General features: G+C 41.2%; 1 protein-coding gene across 1 annotated transcript in view; it reads right to left on the reverse strand.

Annotated features, from left to right (window-relative positions):
* Positions 1-5,984: 5,984 nt before the first annotated feature.
* mtcl2 (microtubule crosslinking factor 2) overlaps positions 5,985-25,214 on the reverse strand; it is an 80,525-nt gene continuing 61,295 nt past the window's right edge. The window contains exons 10-24 of the mRNA XM_029507186.1: positions 24,827-25,060; positions 22,533-22,670; positions 20,175-20,297; positions 19,804-20,034; positions 19,426-19,542; positions 19,175-19,342; positions 13,959-14,111; positions 13,733-13,849; positions 11,199-11,263; positions 10,886-11,033; positions 10,087-10,680; positions 9,691-9,958; positions 9,345-9,563; positions 8,705-9,123; positions 5,985-8,486 (exon numbers count right to left, since the gene is read on the reverse strand). Of these exons, the coding sequence (XP_029363046.1) occupies positions 8,352-8,486; positions 8,705-9,123; positions 9,345-9,563; positions 9,691-9,958; positions 10,087-10,680; positions 10,886-11,033; positions 11,199-11,263; positions 13,733-13,849; positions 13,959-14,111; positions 19,175-19,342; positions 19,426-19,542; positions 19,804-20,034; positions 20,175-20,297; positions 22,533-22,670; positions 24,827-25,060 (3,129 nt within the window). The 3' untranslated portion in view covers positions 5,985-8,351. The remainder of the gene's footprint in view (positions 8,487-8,704; positions 9,124-9,344; positions 9,564-9,690; positions 9,959-10,086; positions 10,681-10,885; positions 11,034-11,198; positions 11,264-13,732; positions 13,850-13,958; positions 14,112-19,174; positions 19,343-19,425; positions 19,543-19,803; positions 20,035-20,174; positions 20,298-22,532; positions 22,671-24,826; positions 25,061-25,214) is intronic.

Consider the following 25,214-nt stretch of genomic DNA (forward strand, 5'->3'; position numbering starts at 1 on the left):
ATGGCAGGGAGAACAAACAAAAACAGTGCTTAAGCAGATGAACCCATGACCCAAGGAATGTGATGTTTAATATATTAATATATGTTTATAATATATGTTTTGGTGTTTAATATATTAATATAATAATATATTTTAATGGTTTTCGGTCAACAGTGAGGGTTGATGGCATAGAGAATAAGATGCATCCTCAGTGTTTCTATGCGGGCCCTGTGATTGACCCTCGCACAGTGTCAGCTGGCATTGGCCTCAGTGACCCTGCACGGAGAAGCAGTGTAGCTACAGAATCGATGGATGACGACACTGAAATGAAATGGAGGTGTGATGGAAATATTTAGTGGATCAAATATATCTGACAGAAAATCTATTGGCATTTGTTTTATGAAAAGGACTCAAACCTTTCAAAAAGCAGAGAAAAAAGATCTGTCCTCATGCTTATGGTGGATACTGATGACTTGTAGTCTTGTTCTTTTCATCCTGTACCCCCCCAGTCCATTTCCAGAGATTGCTGGACAGATAAAGAAGAATACTGCAGAGTCTTTAATGGCTGCTTTGAGATAAGACTGCCTCAAGCTTCCTCTAATACTGACCTATTTTAACTAGGTTCAGACTACACATGCACACACAGATCTGTATCTTCAACCTCAGTACCTCTTGTATCTGCAGTTGGAAGGATGTCCTGAGCTCCCAGACTTCATTTAAATCCATTCATTAGTTTGGCTGAAACTTCACTGGGGGATTTAAATCCATTAATTCCCCCAAGTGAAATAATCCCTATGTCTATTGAGAAAAAACTTATATCTTCATGCAGAGTCAGGTTGTAAGACAAAAGATAAAAACAAGTAAACGTTAAGACAAAGTCAGAGTTCTGTTTGCACGATGCTGTTTAGTATTGATACTTCCTGTAATTCCACATCCAGAGTTGGCTGATTAGAGCTCCTGCAGAGGGAACTGAATTCAGTTCAATTGCATACTGAAGAAAATCCATTGAATTAACCAAAACAGTTGAGGAACACGTAAATCCATACTTATTGAAACATTAATATAGTCTGATCGAGTTGCTTCCTCAGTTTGATTAGTAAACACTGTGGTTTAGAATTAGAAATTGATTGTTTAAGGACGGTTTCATTAACCGTGCAATGTTTACGTAAATAATGCGACACACACACAGTATTTAATCAAACAAACAACAAATTAAACAAAATACGGTTTTTAAGATCCCTTCAACAAAATAATACATTTTTATGCATGTATGTCAAAAATGTCTAAATTATCTATTAGTCACCGAAACCTATCCGCCATGACCATTACTCCTGAGTTAGCTCTGTCAAAACAGGAAGGGGTTCCTTTTTTTTTTTTTTTTTTTTCAAATGTTGCCTTGGTAAGATCACTTCCTGTCTGTCCATGCTTCTCCAGTTTCACTCTCAACCACGTTTTGTTTAGATACTTTTTCTTTTTTTTTTTTTCCTACTCTCATATCAGCTGTTAACCACTACCTAATTTATCTTTCATTTGTTTTGTTAGGTTTTTTTTTTTTTTTTTTTTTTTTTTTTTGCTGAATTTCAAGAAACACCATCTGTTCACTTCACCTAACCCAGCCTCTAAAACTGTTGTATTTCCAGAGATAATAAACACTTTCACATGCTATATGTTTATAACATGTTGAATTTTCATCCATAGGACCACATGTATGTCCCCATTAGCATTTCTCTTTCAACTCCCAGGACAGTTAAAACAGATGCAGAATAGTTTGGACATGTCAATTAATAGTGGTCTTTATGTGCTAGAATTTGAAATAAAAATACCCAAGGAGGATTTTTTTTTTTAACTATAATTTTTTTTTTCTCATGATTACGTGCATGCATAGTTCATGCATAGTTCACGTGCATGCATCAGATGTTTAAATGTGGTTTTATAATTACACCTTTGATGTTTGATGTAGATAAAATAAATGAAGGTACTGAGCACATTGAAAAGATCCGTTTTTTTGTCTTGATGGTCAGCTTTATACTGGGACAATCTGAAATCACAGTGTGGAACAGAAACGATCAGTGTGGATGATTGGGTGTGCCGAGTGTTTAAAACCAGAGGCTGCAGTTTACTGTGTATCCCTGACCAGGTTGGTTTCTTTGAACTATGAACGGAAACCTTTCCTTTAACCTCAGGAGTTTCATTTGCAGAACTTGTCATTTTGGTATGAGGGCTTTACTTTCTTTAAACTGTTCTTTTTCTCCATATAATCAGACTTGTATTATTTCTGTCTTCTTTCAAAAAGCCATGATCAGTGTTTTGAAGAAAAAGACACAGTGCTTGATTGCTAACAGCTAATCTGTGCTGACAAATGTCAAGGAAGAGGACAGTTGGTTGGTTTTCAACCCAAGTAAAATACATAAAAATGATAGGAAGACAAACCACGCTAAATTCCAACAAACATTTATTTGTGAATTCTATGACAAACAGGAGGCAGTTATATCTCATATTGCAAGCTACATTGGTCGCAGAAAGAAAGATCCCCAACCCCTTTAAAAATCCACTGGGATCAAATTTTCTAATTGAACTTCTTTAAAGTTTGCTGCTGTTTCTCATTTTTCATCAGCTTCAAAGTGCACCTATGTACAGAGGAAATGCTCAAGTGTGGTCTGTAAAGGGTGAAAGCTACATACTTCCACAGCGACCCGGTTTCAGATCAGCTGCTGACATTCAGCTTTTCTCAAAGAAACAAAAGGACAGAGTACAAGCTTTTCCTTTCTTTTCAATTTGTAAAACAAGGGGACAAATTTCCTCACTGCGTACTCATTTTATTTAGCTTTCATTGCATTCTCCTTTTATTCAAGAACCAAGCATTATTTAAAAAAGACAAGGGTTTTTTTAATAAAGCGAATATACAGGCTGTCTCTAGGTAATAGTTTGGCTAACATTATGAATAGCTAAGAATTTTTATACATATTGCCAGGATGTAATAACTGTATGAATGGTATGGAAACACATTAAAAAGGCTGGAAAGAGTTTCTAACAGAATTATAAACAAACACGGAACAATGAGACTCGTGGTTTGTGCCATGCACCCTAAAAGAACTCATCTGTCATTGGCTAGTGATGCTGAGTGACCTGTAAAACTGTTCAGTCATTAGTTGCAATGACTGGTATGTATAACCTGAGGTGGAGGAGCAAATGAGACACCTGACAGGCAGGTGGAAAGGCTGGCGAGGCAGAGAGACGAGACTGACCAATGACATCAGAGTTGGAAAGAGATTTGACAGCGCCATTTGATTATTATTATTATTTTTTATTTTTTTTTCATAGAAAATTTGGCCAGGTTGCTGTAAATACCAGGAAATCTGAGGTATACCCACTAAAAAATTCAAACATAATGACAAAGTTTAGAAAAAAAGGTGTCACTATTTAAAATGGAAACCCGCCAATTACTTTTGTATGTTGAAATCTATTAAAAGCATGAAGCCTTGTTTTTTTTTTTTTTGTGCCTTCAATTGAACAACAGTGGCAGTTTTATCCACAACTTGGACCTGTACCTGAATCATGTTATTGTCTCTCATATAATATCTTCATATCATCTAATAAATAAATGCTGATTCCTGACTCAGAAATAGAAAAAATTCAATCAGAACACTGGTCTGAATTTTCACCCGTTTGGAGGTGTGGTCACACAAAAGCGAAGCAAAACTAATTTAACTAAGACAGGCTGAACTCTTAACACCTGGACACATATTTTCTAGTAAAAGGTTTTGTCCATCACAGTGTGCGTAGTAGAGCAACCACTGACAACTAAGTAAACTAAAAACTGATCAGTCTACACCTACTGCAAGACAACATTTTAAGACAATTAATCTTGATTCCACAGGTAATTAATCGGGAGGTCCACGTCAGAGAGCATGTAGAAAAAAGGCACTAAAGTGACCTTCTTTTTGACAGGGACAGAATGACTTTAGGACTAATGCCCTGCTATACAACCTTTAAAGAGGTTCAGAAACTTGATCATAAATACCATGTTATTTAATGACGCATCTCACACTGTGTTAAGTGTATGAGGTAGAACAGAATCTAAATCATTTTGGGGAAATTGGGAACTTTTGAGATATTTCACATTTTATATATTTATATATCAATAATGTTGTGTAAAAAAAACATTTCTTACAGCTTGCATTTTGTCCAGTTTTAAAAGAAAATTTTAATTCTGGCTTGTTATTGGTATCTGTTGTCGCTTTACCTGGTTTCACGCTCACGTCTATCAAATCAGATGGAGAGATTTGAGGAAACAAAAGATTCAGTAGTTTTGCAGATGTGATGCTAAAGCTAATATTAGCGTCTGATACAGCTTCCCCTTCTGGTTTCAAACTATTCAGTCTGTGGCAGCAGAGACTGTAGGGGTACAGAGTCATTACTAGGCTGTGGTCAGTGCTGACGGGATTTCAGCCAGCCTGGGGTTAGGTCTGTGTTGTGTATTAATGTCTCAGGGTCTTCTTACAGCATTCAGATATTTGGGCAAAGATGTCTGCAGCTGTAATGGAGCCCCCCGGCTAATACACCACAGTAAACAGAAAAATGAATGTAGTAGTTTTTCCATTTCTCTCTACTGATGCGTCAGAACTATTTTGGGTGAAGATAATAACATGTTGGCTGGCTTGTGAGCAACCGCTGTTTTGTTAACATGTGTGTACTGTAATTTGTGCACTAACATAAGAGGCTAGCATTAGTGGCCAGGATTTGTGAAAAATGGGAAAAGCGCCTCTCTTATACTGGATGTTGTCTGCTGCTGCTGTGGTTTAATGTTTAGCTGAAGTAAGGTTTAATAAAATGAGCCAGACCTCCTGACTTCAAGCTTTAAGGAATACTCCACTGATGCCTGCTACTCTGAACAGTGTCAAATAGAGGCAGGATATTTAGCCACTTCTGGTTGCAAATAGATAACAGAAACATACAGGAGGGGTATGCTCCTGGAGTGGTCATAGAAGATTCTCATTTAACATATAAAGATGTTTTTCAGATGGTTTTTCCAGAGCTATAGCATCTAGATGGGATACTCTGCAATACTCCTTTAAAAGCGTAGTTCAAATGTAGAAAGTAGTAACATAACTTAGTGTGACTAAGTGGAATTGAGTGTTCCTTTTCTGAGTCACCAGAATAATCAGTTTTTTCCACCTATTCTATTGCTGATGTTAAGGAGATATGTATTTGAATCAAGTTCACTTTTTTCAGCGACAACAACAGAAGTGGTTTTAGATTTGTGTGCCACAACCACAAAGCTTTAGAAGATTCAAATAAGGAATGTGGAAATGGATGGCTGTGTATTCAACTTTATTAGCCATGCTTTTTCGAGGACTTGGAAACACCTTTATTTTTGTGGTCTTAACCCTATCTATAACTAAAACCCCATGTTGTAGAACTATGGTCAAAAATCAGACAACCTATTCCTGTGGCAATCAGAACAGTGGCTTTTGAAGCAGCGACTGCCTTGATGCTGTTGGTTTTGCACCAGCAGTGAGGGCCGGATTGGAGACAGTCAGCAACATTTAGACTGTGGGTTTTCCTCAGCGTGTTATTTGAATATAAGCACTGTTACTGTAATACCCTATTTTAAACTGCTGAGTCATTACATTTTCTGCAGAGACAGAACAACACTGGACTGCTGCTCATACACCTACTGTGAAAGAGACATATTTAAATAGATGAAGAGCTAGATGGGTAGATAAGTAGTTAGAGGCAGCAAGCCCACAGCAGACTTTCCACTAAATAGCACCATGATAACTAAATAAAAAAACAGGAGAAAAAAATCCATAAATATAACTGAACAAAAATAATTTACTTTCCAGAAATACAATAACCCTTGGTATAAAAAAGGTAATATATCCTACTATACCTGTAAACCATTTTGCCCTCTCTACACTGTGGTACAGTACATAATTTTTGCTTTAGTACAGCCTGATTGCAATTCTGTGCATAAAAACAATCCTACCCATTTGAAAAAAAAAAAAAAAAAAAAAAAAAAAAAGGCCTACTGGGTTTGTTCATGTGATGTTCATATGGAGTCCAGTTTTGGTGTGAGCTAATAGGCAATCTGACAGGCACTTTGAATATTGGTTGATTTGATTAGAAAGAGAATGACATGGCAAACAAATGGACAGGCGAAAGAACAATGTATTTTTTTTTAAATATTTACTTATGTTTTTTGTTTGTTTTTTTCAACTTTGTAATCATGTGATTTAATTGTGTTTTTAGTCTTGCTACTGTCCCAGTTGGTTAGATAAAAAAAAAAACAAAAAAGATCTCCAGATCTTTAATTCAGTAAAGCAAGTGTGTCTGACTACACTTTGAAAATGTCATGTAATTACATTTTTTACAAAGTCAAAACTTTCAGTGCTTTAAATACTCTGTAGTTGGACAGCCTTTAGCCACAGATCTTAGCTGCTCGTTTTCCAAGATTCAGTTCTGACGCTACATTTGTGAAATAGAACTCATACTGTAGCTACTTCATGGATGTAGTGCTAAAAGCGAGGCCAGTTTCTCATGAGAAAGAAGAGGAGGAAGAAACAGCTGAGGATTTGCTAGACAGAGGAATGATGATGTAGTGGTACACCAGAAAGCTGAGAATTGATCAAGTAAGCGCACACGAACCACGAACAAACATACAGAACCTGGGACTAAAGTCCCGATGTCTTCTCTAATGAAAGGAATGCATTGACAAAATTTTAAGTTAGTGATTTTCTGGTATATGAATTTAGAGACAGTGTGGATGAGTGTTTCTTTCCTGCTCTTCATATCTAATCCTGTGAGGCCTAGAGGGCAGGACGCACCGAGACAGATTATGGGTATTAGGTCACTATCATTATCTCATGGAATACATTTCACATGTTGCTGTGGGCTTCTGTAGCGCAACGCCAAACACAAAACTGGATCTTTATCAAATGTCAAGAGGAATAGGCAGATGGGCTTTTGGGTTAACTTTGCAGTAATTCAGAAATGGTCCCCGATCAGTGTGAAATGTTTCAGGACAGTGGGCTGTAGGAATGTACAACACATGTCTTCATCAGATCATCAGCATGGTATGTAGATGAACCTTGACATCAGTTAAGAAATATCTAAAACAGACAGGCACTTTCTGCCTGCTGTGACAGGTTTTAACCAAAACAACAATTTTCCAGTTTTACTGGAAGAGGGTTTTAATTAGGTTTTCTTAACATTTACAAGGTTTAAAACGTGGCTACAATGCCGAAAAGTGTCCCTGTATCTGTGGAACACAGTGGACATTTACATCTAAACAAGCCTGGAGAGACTTCTGTTGTTGACGTTTGATCCCAGACAACAATGGAGGTCCATTCTTTATGGTCTCATTTACTGAGCTGAGTCCAGGCATCCACCAATGGACACCTAATGTGGTCATACTGGCAGACCAACAGTCCTTGATTTCCTTCTTTTGTGAGTTGATGAGAGGTTTAAAGCTAGTCCTCATCTGAATCAGGTATTTAATTGAGATGTGTTGTTTTCAGAGCCATGTTGGAGACATTCTCTGTGATTTTATTGTGCTAATCAATCCAAGGGGTACACTTGCCAGCACAGCAGGTGTTTATATATGACAAGGTTTAGAGAGGAATCATATGTTCCACACCACTATGTCCCAGAGACGCACTGATGGTTTCAGAGTCACTAACAAGACATAAAAGATCTCTCCAGCTGTGACAGATGTCTCCTCTGTGGCTTTTATAGCTCTCGAAGTAACACATGCACCTTTAATGCATCTTTACATTGGGGCTGCTTCTTTCTGAGGTTCCAACATGGCTGCTGGTCCAACAGCCTGGTAGCAGTCCTGTCCAAGGCAGACCATATTTAGTACCTGTTATTCTGTGTATTGGGGGAGGCGGGGAGGGTTTAGTAGGTCCAGTCCTGACATCATGGTTTCACTTGTTAGATTCGCTTCAGTTAACAGAGTTTATTTTGTTTAATAAACTGTGTAAGTGTGTGTGTATTTTATCTGTCCTGCTGGTAGTTTTGTGATGGTTGGCTTGGCTCTGTCGCTGGGTTGGAATTTGCTTGAGTCCTTGGCATCAGATTGGTACAGTCCAAGAATGAGATTATATTGCCTGGGATCTGTGTATGTGTGTGTATTAGTGCCTATGCGTGGCAGTAGGTTTGTGGGACAGTCTGTGCAGTGTGCTAGCAGTGTGTTTCCTGTTTGGCAGTACGCCTGTGTGGCAGGTAGTGGGCGTGTCTGTACATTTGGTGATGAGAGGAGAGTTTCCATGGCAGTGGTATTCAGTGTTTGCAAAGAATCAGCACTGCTCTGTGTGTTTATGTGTCTTCCTGCATGTTGTGTATCTTTGCATGTGGCAGTAGAGGAGTTGTCACTCAATGCTGGCATCCCTCTTCTCTTCTGTTGCTGCTGGAGACTCTTGTGGGCGGTGCTTGCAATGCCCAAGTGAATGGCGAGCTGCTGCCCTTGATGAACGGGGATGGGTAGCACAGTCACATGGTGCATCCTGGGAAAGACAGGCTGATGTTAAGAAGGCTACCCTCGTCATCTAAAAAGCAGGTGTGAATGCTTCTTCCTATTATGTCTGAATAATGATAATATAGAAAAATGTTTTTGCTTTAAGGTCCAATAAGTTGTTGTTGTTGTTGTTACAATCTTTTTAAAAGTTAGAAAAAAAATAAAATGAACAAAAATAAATAAATAAATAAATTGAGAATATCTCACCTCCATCCCAGATCCTCCAGTGCCAACGCTGTTCATTGTTTCTTTCCCTCCTCCCATGATACTGACCATCTCTTCCCCGGCTGTCTGTCTCATGAACCTCTTATTAACGATCCTGGTCACACTGTCGTTGCTTCCACCCAACCCAGCCAGCGCTCCAATCCCAGCAGTCATGCACTCTGGCTTGGGTTCATCCATATTGTTGAACCCCCCTAACACACTTAGGCTGCCCAGGGAGTCTTTCTGTGCTCTCTCCCCAGGCAGAGGGACTCCTCCCTGGGCGCGGCTGCTGCACACATTCCTGAAGAACTCCTGGACCAGTCCTCCATACCGCTGGGAGCTGGGGTCAGATCCACAGGCTGCTGCCCCAGAGGGTTTTCCAGCAGCAGGCGGCTGCCGTGCTGGACTGGCACCCTGGCTCGCTGCCAATGGTAAAAAAGGATTAAAGAGACAGAATAATTTCAGTGCTATATGGTTGACAGAAATATAATTCAATAAACAGAGACAGAGGCTTTGAGCATCACAGCAACCTAAGGAATTACTGATGACAGTGTGAAAGTAAAGCAGTGTAGACAGCACCAGGACCAAAGCCATCCATCGACTGTGGGAAAAAAAAAGACTGATTGTCTGACCAATATCTTACCTCCATCAGCCTTCCAGAGGGACTCAGTGCTTCCAGCATGTTCCACAACGCTGAAAAGGCTGGAGAGGCCGTCAGTGAGGCCGCTGAGGACAGGGCTGTCCCTGGTGGTGGTGGAGCGAGCCCAGGCTGAGCCTCCGCCTGCACTCATGGGCCTCTGATGGAGGCTCCACAGACTGCGGTCCCTGGAGGATGAGGACCCATCCAGTCTTGATGTGGAGCCTAAAACAGAACAATTGGATATGATTCTTTAAAAAAAAAAAAGATTGTTTAGATATAAAATCCATGAAGGAGATTTGTCATAATGGGATATGTTGGGTTCAAACAAAATGCAAATAAAAAAGGTTACCAGAGGACACTCTGCGTTGTAGTTTTGGCGAGCCGTACTTGGGCGAACAGCATGGTCTCTCGATGCGGCTGTGGACTTTATCCAGTGATGTTGATATCTGCCGAGTGCGGGCTGCCACCAACGAGGAGGTGGTTGTTGATGATGGACGAGGAGACCAGGCTTTGGAGTGCAACCCTGTGCCCCTGGTGCTGGGAAGGTTGTCAGTTTGAAGCCCGATGCTCACGCACTGGGCAGCTGTCTGTGTGGACCTGGTGGACATGCCAACCGCCTACATGGAGAGATGCATTTAAACAGAAATTACACACTACAGTTATTAGTCCTCTAAGGCATGCTTTTGCCCTCTTGTGTTCTTGAAATTTAATCAAAGATGCAAAGTTGAGGGCTCCAAAATCGCACCTGACTTGCAGATTCTTTGCTGGATTTCCTCTCCAGAGATGAGGAGCGAATGGCCTGCCGGACACAGTTGGTCATCTCCTTCATGTCATCACTTAAATTGGCAGAAATCTCCCCAATCTCTAGGCCATGGAAAGCTGAAGAGGATGTCATCCCGTCAACCACGCTGTTAGCTGAGCCTCCGATGCTGCTGTTGACGACACTTGGGATCGAACCTCTGCTCTCCAGCAGCTCCCTGTGCTGCTTGGACAGTGAGCTCAGCCACTGCTCGTATGAGGATGAAAAGGTGGAGGATGAGGGTTGTCTCTGTTGCTGGACCTCAATGGCTTCCATTGCAGCTACGCCCGTGTCCCACGCACTCAGTCCCAGGGAGGAGTTCCCGTTCTGCGCATGCTGTGGCTCGGTGGTGTCCCTGTTCCGCCTCTGGTGCTCTATGCGTCGCACAGCAGGAGGGCTGTAGTAGATCCGGATGCCGGTGCGGTCTGGAGCGGTGTAGCTCCTCTGGACAGACTCCAGATCCAGCTCTGATCTCAAGAGGCTGCTGCACGAGCCACTGGGACCGTCCCAAGTTTTACAGGTTTCCCCAACTTCTGGAGTCTGGGATGTGGGAAAAGAGCAGAAAATTATTGATGTTTTTTAGTACTTCTTTTACATTATACAGACATAAACCCAACAAGAAGTCCAGATGAAATACCAGTAATATACCATAATGCAATAATAATTTGAACTGCATGTACTGTGATTTTACTGCACATTTTCAGCCCTAACCATTTTAAACCAGTAAATGTACAGAAAAACAAACCTCATTGGTCAGGTAGGTCCAATTTTTCCTGGTGAGATCACCCAGCCCTGGACGAATCAAATGAGAGGGGAGTGCAAATAGGATTTTCTCCTCCTGATTGGCTGCTCCATTGACCTCTGGGCCATCCAGCGTTGGTGTGGACTTGGTCCTTTTCATAAAAACAGAAAAACATTCTTATAAAGACATTCTGAACATTTATCAAATGAATAAAAGTGATGAAAACTCATTAGTTAATTCCAGGAAATGTTCTTATTTCTGCATGTTTAAGATTCATTTGAAACTGCAGGAGTGAGATAATGTTTTTAATTCTTACCGTGGAGATCCTGCTCCATTAGCCATTATAGCCGTGTCCGTGGACTCATCGCCTGAAGACTTAGACTGTGAGGACAAAGAAGACCCAATGTAAGTGAGAAGGAAATACACTTTTTAGCATATATATTTTTATTTACAGACACATAAGTGGTGCAGATAATGGGACGATCTGAAGCAGCTGAACAATAGCTCCTATAGCCTTTTTCATTTCTGATCTCAGGCCCTCGGAGACATTTACTGTAGTTAAGTCATTTTCTTTGAAGCTTTCTTGACAAGAGGAAGTGAAGAATTTGGCATAATTTATCTGTGTCAAACACACACACACAGATGGTGATGCTGAGTCAGTGTGTTTCACACTTGAGAGATGATGTCACGCTCTGAAGCCATTTCCCCACAGAGGGTGAAGGAGGGAAAAGGACGTGTTTAGTTGTGCTGATAGACTGGAGAACTTCTACTTTGATCTCCGACTCACTGAACTACAGAAGAGCAGCCTGGATGTGTTTACTGACAGCTAGCTTAATCTAGTTTCTAAAATATAGCCCTCTTTCAGTGTATCTTCTTTATTTTAGGCTAAAAATTTGTCCTTTCTTAGAACTACTGAAAAAAATTCTGGAGATTGTAAAAGATGCAAATGCAACAGTTGACTCATAATTTCAGTTATTCATAAACTCACTTACTTTGGAACTAGAAGTATTTTGAAAGTAATTCAAACTATTCATAGCATGCACAAAGGCCAATATTAGTTTTTCCTGTGGCTGAAAGGGGATTTTCTGCACATCAGCATGTCACTCAGCTTCTGTCCTGCTGCTTCTCCTAACTGGAAACACGCTGATATGAATCTCCTGCAGGTAACCCACAGATAACTGTCATCCTACCTCACATAACCCCATGTCAAAAAAAAAAAAAAAAAAACCTCTGCGCTATTACTTTAAACCGTCCAACCTGATGAGGGCACTCTAATCAAATGTCACAGGACATATTCGAGGCCCAGCAGAATAAGCAGAGTTGAAGGATGACAAGATTTGTGCGTGACAGAGCATGAACGACACGCCCAGACAGACTGAATGAATTGAACTATCACACACATCAGCCTCCTGCCCAGTTCCCAATGCAGGAGGCAGCCACTTAACGGAAGAAGTGAGGTTGGTTCAGACTCAACAAACGGGGGGAGGAAGGGGAGGGTGATGGATGAGTAGTGGAAAGAAAGGAATGATGGAAGAGGAAAGTGGGCAAGAATGGGATGACAGGCGCCCAAAGACTGGAAACCTCAAAAGGAAGCAGGTACAGAGGTCAGAGGGGAGATGAAGGAGCAGCAGTGACCAGATGTGTGTCTGGGTCTACACATTTTTTAGTGTGCTTGTGGAAACAACACTGACTGCAGTCGCTCCACATCCCTGCCTGACATGTTGCAGTAGCTTGGCAGCGTCTGTGCTGGTGTATAATCAGCACATCTGACCGACCATGTTTTCTTGGTGAGCTCAGCGTAACATTAAAGAGCTCCAGCACAGAAAACAGCAGCACCTTGCTCACATTGAGGCCTGAGCAGTGGCGTGGTTACTCTGACCCAGATCCAACAAAAGACAGTTGAAAACACCGCCTTAAAGTAAAGCACCAAGAAACATTGATTGTTGGGTCCGTTCTAAAAACAGAAATTTGAAGGGATCCAAAACTTGCTGTTTCACTCCCTCAGAATCAAACAGTGAAACCATACCTAACAATCTGCAAGTTTATTTCACATTTTTTTTCTCAGTTGGAAGAAAGTTACTATTTCCAGCTGCTGTCCGGCTGCACTCGGACTGAAAACAGCACTGCACTGAGAAGTCATACGTGGCTGTGTTGGTGTGTTACTACAGGCACTGGGAAGAAGATCCAGGACGCTCTGCTTATGTCATACGTTCATGAAAAAGATACTTCACTGTCCCTGCTTATTGGATCACAATGACAGTCTGGCTTCAATCTACTATTTACAGCAGTATTAAAATAGCAGTGAAAATGTAGGAACATTATAAGATGGGATTTTTAAAACTTTCTAAATGATTTTATCTGATATCCCAATGACTGTAATGTACCAATTGGTTTATTTCAGAAGCTGAAGCTGCATGAATAGTACAGTTTAGGGTTAGGGTTACAGTTTAAGGTGTCGAAGTAGAAGAGGAACAGGAGGTCTGTGCTGCACTCAACACACTGCATGATGATAATGGCATAGCAGACAGAGCATAAAGGAGTATAAAGTGAAGATGAGGAAAGTAAACTGACTGTAGCTGCTCATTTGTGTAATTGTTACAGAAATTGACGTTGTACTGCGAGGAGGCCCAAACATGCATTTCCAGTTGACAGTTATCACTTCAAAACAAACAATGCCATTGAGGAGAAATATCGGAGGAAAAATAATGTTTGTCTGTCTGTATTTGTTCAGATCCAATTTTTGTGTTTGCTCCTTGGAAGCAGCAGAGCTGATTGGGATGTTGCCCTGGCATATATATGTTTGTCATGATGTGTATTGATGTGCTTGACTTGACTTGATGCACATCCTACCTTCCCCTGCTGTGCAGTGGCCTCTCTCAGTCTCTGCTCCCACTGAGCTCTCTCCTGGGTGAACCTCTCCAGCAGCTCCAGCCTCTCTCTGCCCCAGTTCCTCTCTCCAATCTGAAGCTGATTGGTTACGGGGGGCAAACACCAGAAGAGGAGGGTAAAAGATAGATAAAGAGAAAACTTCGACTCTTGGTAACTTGTCTTCCAGCTACATCTCAACAGCATTTACCTGTTTAGTCAGGTCCATCACAGCTGCATAGGACTCGGCCAGGAGGTGCTGGTGTTCTTCACGCTCCCTCTTCAGTGCCACCTTCAGGTCTGGGGGATCCAGAGCATCCGTGGACGACAGGGCTGCTGCTGCTTTACCTGTTTTGGTCTCAAGCTGGAAAGGGAAACACCAGACGGTAAATATCAGTATTACTTGCCTCTATATCCCAAATCCATTTACACTGTTCTGGTGGCACTATAGGCTTCTGTATGGGCTGCTGGGGCAGGGAATACGTAGACAACTAAAACTAGACGGCAAAGCTGTGAACAGTTCCCCATCCTGGGGAAGAACAAACATATAAATGGTATTATAAATGAAAATAATACTTAGTTGAAATGTACTTCACACATACAGAAACATAAGTACATACAAATAATTCCAAGCTTTAATGAAATCAACCATGTCTCATTAAACCACGCATGTCTGCACAGTTCACCCTCACAGGGGGGAGGAGGCTTGTGAATGATCTCATGTACTGGAGGATTTTAAGCATAAGATGAGGTTTCAGCTGAGGCGGACAGCTTCCTGCTTTGATTCCTTTGCACAGAGACAGTCATATAAATAAAGACTAAAAGTAAAAGGCAGATGAGGTCACTGTGATGGCTTACTGTGGTACGTTCACAGCTCTCTCTTTTTTTTTTTTTTTTTTTTTACTTTTTCTACCCCCTGGTTTAATGTTCTTCTTTTCTCATCTTCTCATTTGTCAGTTTCCTTTCTCTTTGCATTGGAATAATATGAACATATCACTTTTTAATCTTTCTTTTTCCTTATCCTTCTCCGCTTTCCCTGGTGATTCCTCCTCTATCTCTTTGGACTTCTAAACCCTTCTCACACTCTCGACAGCCATCCCACCCTTTGTCACCCACTCTCTACAGCTGTCTCAACCCTTATTTCCAGCTCTCTCACACCTTTATTTTCACTCTCCATAAATCTGGGCCCTTCTCACTAAACCTGTAGGTGGGATCTATTTAGATTTTTATAAGCAGCTCTGCTTTCCCCTTTTCCTCTGTCTAAGCCTCATAGTTCACACCACCGACACTACCCGAGCCACCCAACCCAATTTCACAAACAGGCACGCACACGCACACGCACACACACACACACATACACATCCAGCCCCAGACCTATCAATCCTCTGTGTGCCTCCCTCAGTCTGGTTCTGTTGCACTGGAGTCTGTATCAGGGGCTAATGGAACAAACGAACTGCCAATCACAGCACAACAATCGCACACTACAGCCCAGCTTGCGTCTCCCATGGCAACAGAGAGTTTTCTGTTAATGATGCACGCAGCCTAATGAGCCCCACATCCTCACAAGGTTTACTGCTGAGCCGTTAAGGGGGTGGGGTTTTACTGGATGATTGGCGTTTATTGGTGGACGAGAGACGCCTACTTCATGTCTCACTGCTCACCATTAGGCAGGTTCAATTACTGTGATTTATGCTGCAAAAACTCGAAATTTAAAAGTCACATTTACCCCTTTTGTTTTAATGGATAAAAAAAATTAAGGATGTTTTTATGAAAAAAAATAAAATAAAAATAAATAAATAAATCAGGCTTTGTATCTGTATAGAAGCTGAACTGAGAGATACTGACGACAAACAGCAATTACACCCACAGGGCTTGTTGAATAGTGAATGGGAAGAGTTTAAGAGGAAGACATTAACTTCACTATCATTAGAGCCGCTGTTATAATTATTAGACTCATTAAAAAAGTAAACAAATCACAATCCTGCAGAAGATTTGCTGACATGAATAATAAATATAAAACAACTGTAAAGCATATTTATAGACACCAATTCTTAGAGGTATAATTATTTTGGTCGTCCTATCCTCGTGTTTTTGGTAAAATTTTGACATAAAATTGTAGGGAGAAAAACATAGTGGTTAATGTTAACGCCAATGTGTACACCAGTGTATTATGTGCCATCTGGGGCAGCACGCTAGTTGCCTGCAGCAGATCTTCCGCGTCACAGACAACCCAGTTGATGTTCTGTTAGCTATCTGTAGCCCACACCAGCCAGCAGCTGTTAATTTAGGTCAAACACTCCCGAGAGATAAGACGTGTTGCAGATTTATAAATAAAAACATAACCTAGAAATTATGTAATACTTACTGAGGATACTGATGCAATATAGTGATGTTCAATTCATACTTACAACATATTTACATAATTTAATTTTCATGACACTCAATTTCTTAAGTAAGATTTCAACCATATGCCAGTGGCTATATACTTTGTTTCTATATTAAGAGTGTAAAGTTCATTCATTCATCTACTGCTTATCCAGGTTTCCAGGTCACAGAGGGTGCTGGAGCCAATCCCAGCTCACATTGGGTGAGGGCGGGGTCACCCTGGACAGGCCAGCAGTCCATCACAGGGCCAACACACAGAGACAGACAGAGACCAACAACCACTCACACTCACACTCAGAGAATTTAGAGTCACCAGTTAACATGATGACTTTGGACGGTGGGAGGAAACCCACGGAGTCACGGGGAGAACGTGTAAACGGACAGACAAAGATTGACTGCACCATGTTCTGTTGTTTTTAAGATACTCCTCTCAGATAACTCTTTGGCAAGAAAGTGATTAAATACAACAACTTCTTGACCTAGAAATGTTAACTTATTCACCAGATCTTAACCACAGCAATGCAAGATCAGAAAAACGCTTTTTGAACAGGTAACTTGGAAACTCTGGAAGAAGCTTTTATTGCATATTGAGTTTCATCTGTCTAAAATAAATAATGGCTTTTCATCTTCCTGGCCCCCTCAGCTCCAGCCTCCCTTCATAAAATGAGTGAGATGTGATGAATGAGCCATCAGAGCTTCCAGCTGTCCTCTTGGTGTCATCACAGAGATAGCAGGTGTTCCCACAGTCAGAGAGGATGACTGATCAAAAAAAAAAAAAAAAAAAAAAAGGGAAAAGAAAGCAAGACTGCAAGCTTTCAAGACCCAGGAAATTATTTCTTCTTTACTGATGGTATTTGTTTATGGAGGTGAACAGTGAAGATAATTTCTTGTCAAGCTGTTTGGCAGGTAGAAGTGTGTTTCAAATTTCACTGACTTGTTTAACAAAGCAACAGCTGGAAGCATTGCTAAGCACTTCCAGGATGCTTTAGCACTGATGTGGTTGGCTGGATGTCTACGTGTACACACACACACACACACTTCACTAAAGCCAACTGATTGCATACTTTTTAGAGTGCGTTTAGGGTGGCAGAGGAGAGATCGGTTCCAGCTGTGGCATCTGGGCCAGCACAGCACACACAGAAACACACTTTGTTTGGGAAAATTATGGTGCAGAAAAGAGTATACCTGCATTTAAACGTTGCACAATTGTGAGTTTGTGTTTTACTTTTGACAAAATTGTCAAAGTCAAATAGAAATTATTTATGTGTGCCTAGACTCGCAGTCTACTCCCAGAATGCCACACGATGAATGGATTCCTGCCAAAGTGAATCAGCCAGGTGATTTGATCTTTGATTAATCCACACAAGTTTCATTTGTGAATTTAATTTCATAAAACACAGCAGGCAGTCAGGAAAAGGAGAGTGTTGCTGCTGGTTTGGCTGCTGAAACAGTCCAAAGATTAACAATATCACACCACAACTTGAAAGTAGACCCTCTGTAATTACCACGAGTAATGGATTCATTAACAAGTGTGTGTCTTTAGGATGTTTTATTTTTTGGTTAATTGTGTTTTTTGTTACTTCATGTTTTTCATTCCCCTTTCTTTTCCTTATTTCAGGTTATGAATACATTATCTACCCTGACCAAATGTGATGAATGGTCTTCCTCTGTAATTTGACTTGTCTTGTCATCCCAGACATTCCTGTATCGTCTTTGCCTGACCTGAAGTTGCTCTTGTGGTAAATTCTGTCCTCAAAGTCTGCAGGAAGCCATTTCTTCCAAATCCTTGGGCACACTGACCATACAGGTACAAGGTTATTTTATCTATCTATGATGAAGTGACGCCATGTACTATCCTTCTCCCTATTCCTACTTCAGTCTTTCCAGGCAGCACTTTCAACAAACAGAAAAAGTCCAGAATACAGCAAAATAAAAGGACATCAAGAAAAAGGTTTTTAAGCTGCATTGCATCCTGATTCATTTAGTATTTGTAAAACAATTCTTTCTTTTTGATCTTAAGAGGTGAATTATTCTTCCAGTGTTAGTTACATTCCTATAAGTGGCCTTATGGTTATAATCATGGGTGAACTGGTTTAAATATGGATTTGGTTTAACTTATTAAAGTTACACACAGTTTATAGATAAATCCACACAATAAAAATTGCAGAGGAAATGTAAAACAATCAGTTAGACTTTGCTGGGGAATAATAGTGAGCCCAAGATCTGATATATAGCAACAGATTAGCTATACAAACTGGTACGTGAGGTGAGAATATCTGAAAAGGCTTTTTTAATGCCTCAATTTTTACCAGGCCTTTCTTTTATCTCTCTCCTTCTCTTCTCTCTCTCCATCTCAATTACCAGACGGTAACATGTGGGCTGAGCTCTATCTCAGAGGCTGTTAATTAGCATTATCATCGTCTCCGCTGATATGAGAAAGACAGACAGACGATGAGGAGAGGAGAGCAGGAGGAAACAGTAAAGCCATTACTCACTGTCTGTACTGAAGACAGACAGACAGAAAATTAAAGGCTCTGATGCACAAATAAACACCTCGAAAGACTAAAATGTAGAAATTGGCCCCAGAGGACATCATTTTTAAAAAACAACTTGTCAAAATGAACATTGGGCACTTTGGAGCAGCTTCGTTCTTTTTTTGTCTTCTGTCCACCAGGTGTATAAATGCTACAAGCAAGTAAACGTCCCAAGGATTCCTTCCTTTTAGCTTGCTGTAACTTTAAAGCCATACGTGGATGATGTGGTGGTGTACTGAATTACAAACATCAGATTCACTTTTGTTCTTGACCTGAATATGGTTTGTTCTGCTTGGCTGATTTCTGCTGGCTGTTGAATGTTAACGTTAGCTGCCTCAGTATAAAGTAAAACGCATGTCATTACTCCGATAATGGGCAGCAGAACAGTAGCAGAATTTAAAATCAAAGTTGGACTGTATGTGTAACATGTTATTGAATCAGTTCCTCCATTTCATTCTACTAATAAAACTGGATCACCATTATTTTTTCAGTAGCAGCTCCTTCCTACCTGCGTGATGAGGCTCTGTAGTTCGGTCCGTTCCACTTCCCATGATGCCTTGGCCTTTGCGAACTGCTGGGTGAGTTCCTGTGAGCCCTGTCTCTCCTGTCGCAGCTCAGCACTCAGGTCCTGCAGAGCCACCCTCAGGTCAGCCAAAGTGCTGCTCACTGCACTCGACTAGGGAACAGGAAATAGGAAATGCGTGTAAAAGTGTGTGTCTTTTTATGCATTTGTATGCGTTTGTGTGTCATTCTTCCTACCTTGATGGTTGGGCTGAGTGGCTGTTCATCTGCAGCAGACATCTTGTCAGTCTGGTGGGCGGGACTTGTCAAGGTGTCCTCTTCCAACAGCAGGTAGAGATCCTTCAGACTGTTCATCTAAAGAGCCATTCAAAGAGTAGAAACTCAACTAAAAGCATTTAGTATTGAATTAAATCATGTTCCGCTTTTATTAAAGATGGTTATGTCTCCAATGATTTTCTCATACAGGCTTCTTTCAGCCTGTATGAGACCGGTTTATTCATTATTTTATTTTTTAAGTCAAATCCATTATTTGAGGCATGAAAGTGGAAACATAAGGTTTATTTATAATTAAGATAAGCCGGGTGGTGAGCCATTGTCCTTTCCATCCCCTCGTACCTCCAAGACGTCCTTCCATTCTGTGTCCTTCTTGCAGCCCAGCCTCCACTGTTTGAGGAAGCAGCGCAGTTTGAGGCTGAGCAGTAACAAGGCCTGTTTGAGGTGCTGAGACTCCTGGACCAGCAAATTCCTCTCCTGGCTCCATAACTTCCGCTGCAGCCGCGCCTGTAGGCCCAAACTCTGCAGCTGGAAGTCCCGACGAAGCAGAGCCTTCTGGTGCTCATCCTGGAGCTGAAAGCAGGTCGGGGGGGGGTTAGAGGTCAGAGAAGCCTTCAGGCTGAAGCACCCTCTTGAAGAAATTTAATTTTTTTTTTCCAAAATCCAAAAAACACTGAATGACAGACTGACAAACAGAAATGCCACAAGCTGACCTGTGTGATTTTGAAGGTGGTTTCTTTCTCAGTTGATTTTTCTTTCTCCAGCTCCTCCTGAGTGCCCTCAGGAGGCTCCTCTGCTTCGGACAGCTGGGCCTCGAGGTCACTGCACTGGGAGGGCTGCAGGAGAAAACAAGGGTGATGAGGAAATGTTTAAAGTGGTGTAGGTGTGTTGGGAGGGATAAGGGCAGAGAGAAATAAGAGAGCAATGAACAGGGAAACATGGGAAGGTAGGAAGGGCCGAGAGACAAATAAAAAAAGAATGAAAGCAACGACAGGAAAGAAAAAAACAAGCAAACAGGGAGTTCGCATGAAAAAAAATCTAAACAACTAAATATGAGAACACGCACAAAAACCTCATCTCGTGCACTCTTTCCAATGCTTCATTGGACAGCTGAGTGAGTGCGATCCATCGACCCACTGCTGTACCATTAATGTCCTCTTTCACCCTCCACTGGGCCCGTACTCTGCCCTCCATCACCCTCCACCCCAGCCCCTCACTTCAGCCTCCACTGTCAGTCAGATAAAATACTGAGCTCTGTTCCAAAGTGACTGTGAAAAAATAACACCTGCTTTTGGAAACACAGCAGCCACAGAATCTGCAGAATGGCCTTTAAAACAAAGCAAAACAAAAACACAATATCAATAAAAACAAGAATAACTTCCATCTTTAAAGTAAAAAATCTGAAAAAATATATATATATGATCTATTTTGTACACAAATACATATGGAAAAAAGTCTGTGTAGTGATTTATATGAAGTAAGTATCCATAAAAAGAGCTGTATGCTGCCAGTGGTTGAACCATAACATCATATTGAAGTTATGAGGTTTGGTAGGCGGCTGGATATGCTGTTGTTTGTTCACATAGATTACCAGTTGAGCTACAACACAAACACTAGGCCTATGTGTTGCTGTCAAAGTCTATTCATCACTGCTACAAACATGGTTGCCTGTGTCTACAATACCACTTTTAATCTTTCTCCTTCATTCTAAATCAGTCTCCCTCCCCCATTCACCCTCCCAGTTTTGGATAAAGATGCAGACACACACACACAGCCCTGGTTACCATGGAGACACGCCGGCGAAAGGTCAGCCAGACAAAAGCCTCTTCTTCCTGTCAGTCCTACAGCTGACGGTGAAGTCACTGTTTATGTTTGTTTACACCACTGTTGCTCAGCATGAGTTCGCCACAACTGAACTGCATCAGTATGTTGAAGCAACAGTGCTCGTCTTTATGCGTGTGCACCAATGGTCAGATAAATGAGTCTTTAATTCAAATTTTAAAGTCTGCCCATCAATGTGTGTTTGCTCAGGAAGACGTGATGTGAGTATGCACTTGAGAGGCCCAGCTGATGAAGACAGAAATATTAACATTACTCACGTGTCATGAGGATGGCTTGGTTGCCATTTAAAAAAAAGTTCTTGTACCCAAGACACATGATGAGAAATGAGAAAACTCCTGCCTCTAAAATAGACTGACATACTGCTGGAAACTTTGGAAAGAGCTACTGAGAGGACTTTGAGTTATTAGATTAGAATATTTCTTCAAATGTACTAGTTCTATTCACAACATTGAAACTAAACTTGCATTAAAGTTGCAGTGATGGTATAGGAACAGTGAGACAGTATTTTATACACCCAAGTTGATTTAGAGCTCTTATTGAGGTATTTATTTAATGACAGATGTGTTTTGAACCGCTCTCTGCTCTCTCTGATTCACTGACGTAGCAGTTGTTTACTGCCTGCAGTGATGGATGTTTTGGCCATGATGGGAATAAACATTAGCCATAAAACTAACATGTAAGTACCTTTTAAAGAGATGCTCCCCTGTCTTCTGGGAGCCTTTTCAGAGAAAATATCTGCTGTCCGTAGCCAAACACAACTCTGATGAGACCAGTGATCAAGCACGACAAAGGTTGAAGGCTAAGGAACCCAAACAATAAACTGAAACACAATCTCAGCCAGTTTACATTCAAGTTGGCTCACTAGACAAAATGTACAGTGAGATAAGTTAGTAAAAGGTTGATATTTTTTGAGGTGGTTCAGTTAAAATCAGTTAGACACCTTATTTACCCTAAATTTGTTATTTTCCTCTTTAATTACTTTATGGCCCTCAAGTGGCTGTAGAAGGAGCAGACTGGACCTTTTGTTTGTTTACGTGAAGTCAATTTCAGACTATGACCAGCCAAACTTGTAGTGTACAAGACAGAGAAATCTGGCATTAACGCCAGGACCTTCATGCTCACGTCAGGTTCTGGCAGGAAACTGTTGTTCGCTGTCAACCCTAAAACACACGAGGGAGAAACTCCTCCAGCGTGTTTGTCTCTGTACGTCTTGAAGTGGATTGACTTACCGGTGAATTGTCTGTCTCTCTCCCCTCCTGTTCCAGCTGGTTGGTTTCCTGCTTCTGCACTTCATTTCTGTCTGATTGGCTGTTCTCTTCAGTATGACCTTTCACTTCTGGCTCTGATTGGTCCCTATAGTCAGGCTGCTGCATGCATGCATGGGCAAGTTAATGAAGGAAAAAAAAAAGAAATCAAACAAACAAACAAACAAAAAAAGAGGAGGGAGGGAGAGACAGGGGAGTAGGAGAAGTTGTGGAAGAAAAACAAAAAGGAGGAAATGATAGAAAACAAGACAAACAAACACAACAATAAGAAAAAACAATACAACCGTGATGGTGTCCATCCATGAGACAACATTAAAAAAATAAAAACAAAAGAAGAATGATGATCTCACAAGACAAAGAAAAGGATGTAGAGGAAGAAGAGCTTGGTCAGAGATGAAAAGGAGAGAGTGGAGAAAAGAAAGAAGAGGAGGATGGAGCGTAGAATGAAGGGCTGATGGGAAGAAAAGAACAAAGATGGAGAGAAGAGGAAAACAGCAGTGGGAAGGAGGGACAGGAGAGATAAGACGGAGGGGAAGGCAAGAGAAGGAGCAAGGTGGTTAGGATGAAATGCCAGAGTGAAGGGAGGGCAAGGAGGTAACAAGGAGCCCAGGAGGAAATGAGTGCGAGTAAGATGAGTAAAGAAAGAGAATGAGGACAACAGCAACAGAAGAAGGAAAGGGAATCAGTGCGGAAGCAGTGAGGAAGACGGAGATGAGGAGGGAGAGGTGGCGTGAGAAAGGAAGTTTAAAAAGAAGAAAAGGGGAAGATGGAGGTGCAGTGCAGAAAGCGACGGTCATGGTGCCCATGCAGAGGGAAGGGACGAAGAGAGAGGAAGGAAAGGGGAGGAGAGATTGGAGGGGTGTTGGGACTCAGAATTGGCCTCTAATGGAGTCTAAACACTGACGTTTACTCACTCAAAACTATCATCACAGCTTCCTCCAACCAGGCAAATCAGATGAGATCAGAATGGAAAACACAGATCTTTAAAAAAAAAAACAAAACCCAACAACTTTTTCCTCCAATAAAATTCAAATTTCAAAAATCCCCATTTTGAAAAATTTATTTGGTCTATTTAGTCCTGAAATCCTTTTCTTTGTGTGTTCTCATAAAGACAACATTGTCCTGACCGTTGAAGTCAAATGCCCAGGCTACACTCTCTGTGGAATCCATTGTGCTTTTATGACTTTGGGTCTCATGCTGAATCTTACCATTATTTAAAAAAACAACAGACAGACAGTCATAAGTCTCTGGCAATCTGCTACAACCAAAGAACTTCCCAGTGGAGCATTTTGAAGAGACTATAATTCATGAAGAATGGAGATCTACTCGTGCTGCTTTCAGATGCTTGTGTGGTCAACTCCTAACATGACCGGGTTACATTTCCAAGCTTTTTGGCCTGAAAATGATCTACTTCCAGACCGCTGATTTAGTGTTTTTGGGCCAATTTTGAATTGGTTTTGTATGCTTGTGTTTATTGCTAATATTATACTACGCTAAATACCGGAGACAGAACCAGTGGCTTCCCTGTACTGTATTCATCTATCATCTGCCAGACATGCTAATAGATACCAGTTTATTTCAAGTTTTAAATAAAGATATCAAACAAACTATGGACATTTTAATTATTTGTAGGCAACATCACAAAATACAAATAAATTTAGTTTTCCATGAAAATAGTTGAGAACAATATTGCTAAACCCAAACCTCACTAAGTCCATGCAACAAACAGGCTCCATTTGAGGCCTAAAGCAGCATCTAAATACCAGGTTAGGAGGCAACCAATCAGCATGCAAAGGACATGGATGGGACTGTGAGAAGAAGCTTACACTGGCAGCTCATATCTGACTTAATCTGAAACATCCGTAAAGCAGAGGAAGGATTCCTGCTCACATCAATGATGAAAAGCTTTTTTTTTCTCATAACTTGACAATTGACACAGCTAAGCTAGAATGACGATTTTTTATCAAATTTTTTGCATTTATTTGGGTGATCCATCAGATTTGAGCGTGCCATGTAAACGCGTGGTTCACTGAGAGGAGAAACTAAGGCAGCATGTTTAAATGGAATCAGGAGTGTTAGCCAAATTAATGTGTAGGCAAATACAAATTTATATAATAGAAAAGAAACAAGAAAAAACTGAAAATAAAGTCCATCAAAATAAAAGGCTTTAAAAAAAAAAAAAAAAAAAAAAGACTGATGGGAAATGAAAGAGAAAGTATGACAAGGAGTGAAGAGGAGTGTGCTTTCTTGTCTTGTACCTTCTCCTCTGCAGTGTTGAGAATGTTCTGGTCGTCTGCAGAGCAGATGATTGGGGCACAGGGCGAGGCCAGGGGAGATGCGCCATCCACTTGAGGGTCCCTCCCACCCGCTGGGGGTTTGCCCAGACTGTCCACACGCTCCACAAAGGCCTGCAGCTGGGTGTGCAGGGCCTGAAGCCTGCTGGTCAGAGCACCGACCAGAGGCCGATCGGCCAGGTCAGACAGTTCTGAAATCTGCAGACCAGAGAGACAAGTGTTAGTCTGGTTTAGATTAGTCAGTGACTCATCAGGAACGGTTTGGATCTATAGTTGACCAGCTGCACGAGTGAACAGTGGAAGCGCCTCAGATATCATTGCTGGCTATAGCTTAACTGCTTTTAGCAAAAGG

Source organism: Echeneis naucrates, chromosome 7 (genome assembly GCF_900963305.1).
Source record: "Echeneis naucrates chromosome 7, fEcheNa1.1, whole genome shotgun sequence".
Lineage (NCBI taxonomy): Eukaryota > Metazoa > Chordata > Actinopteri > Carangiformes > Echeneidae > Echeneis > Echeneis naucrates.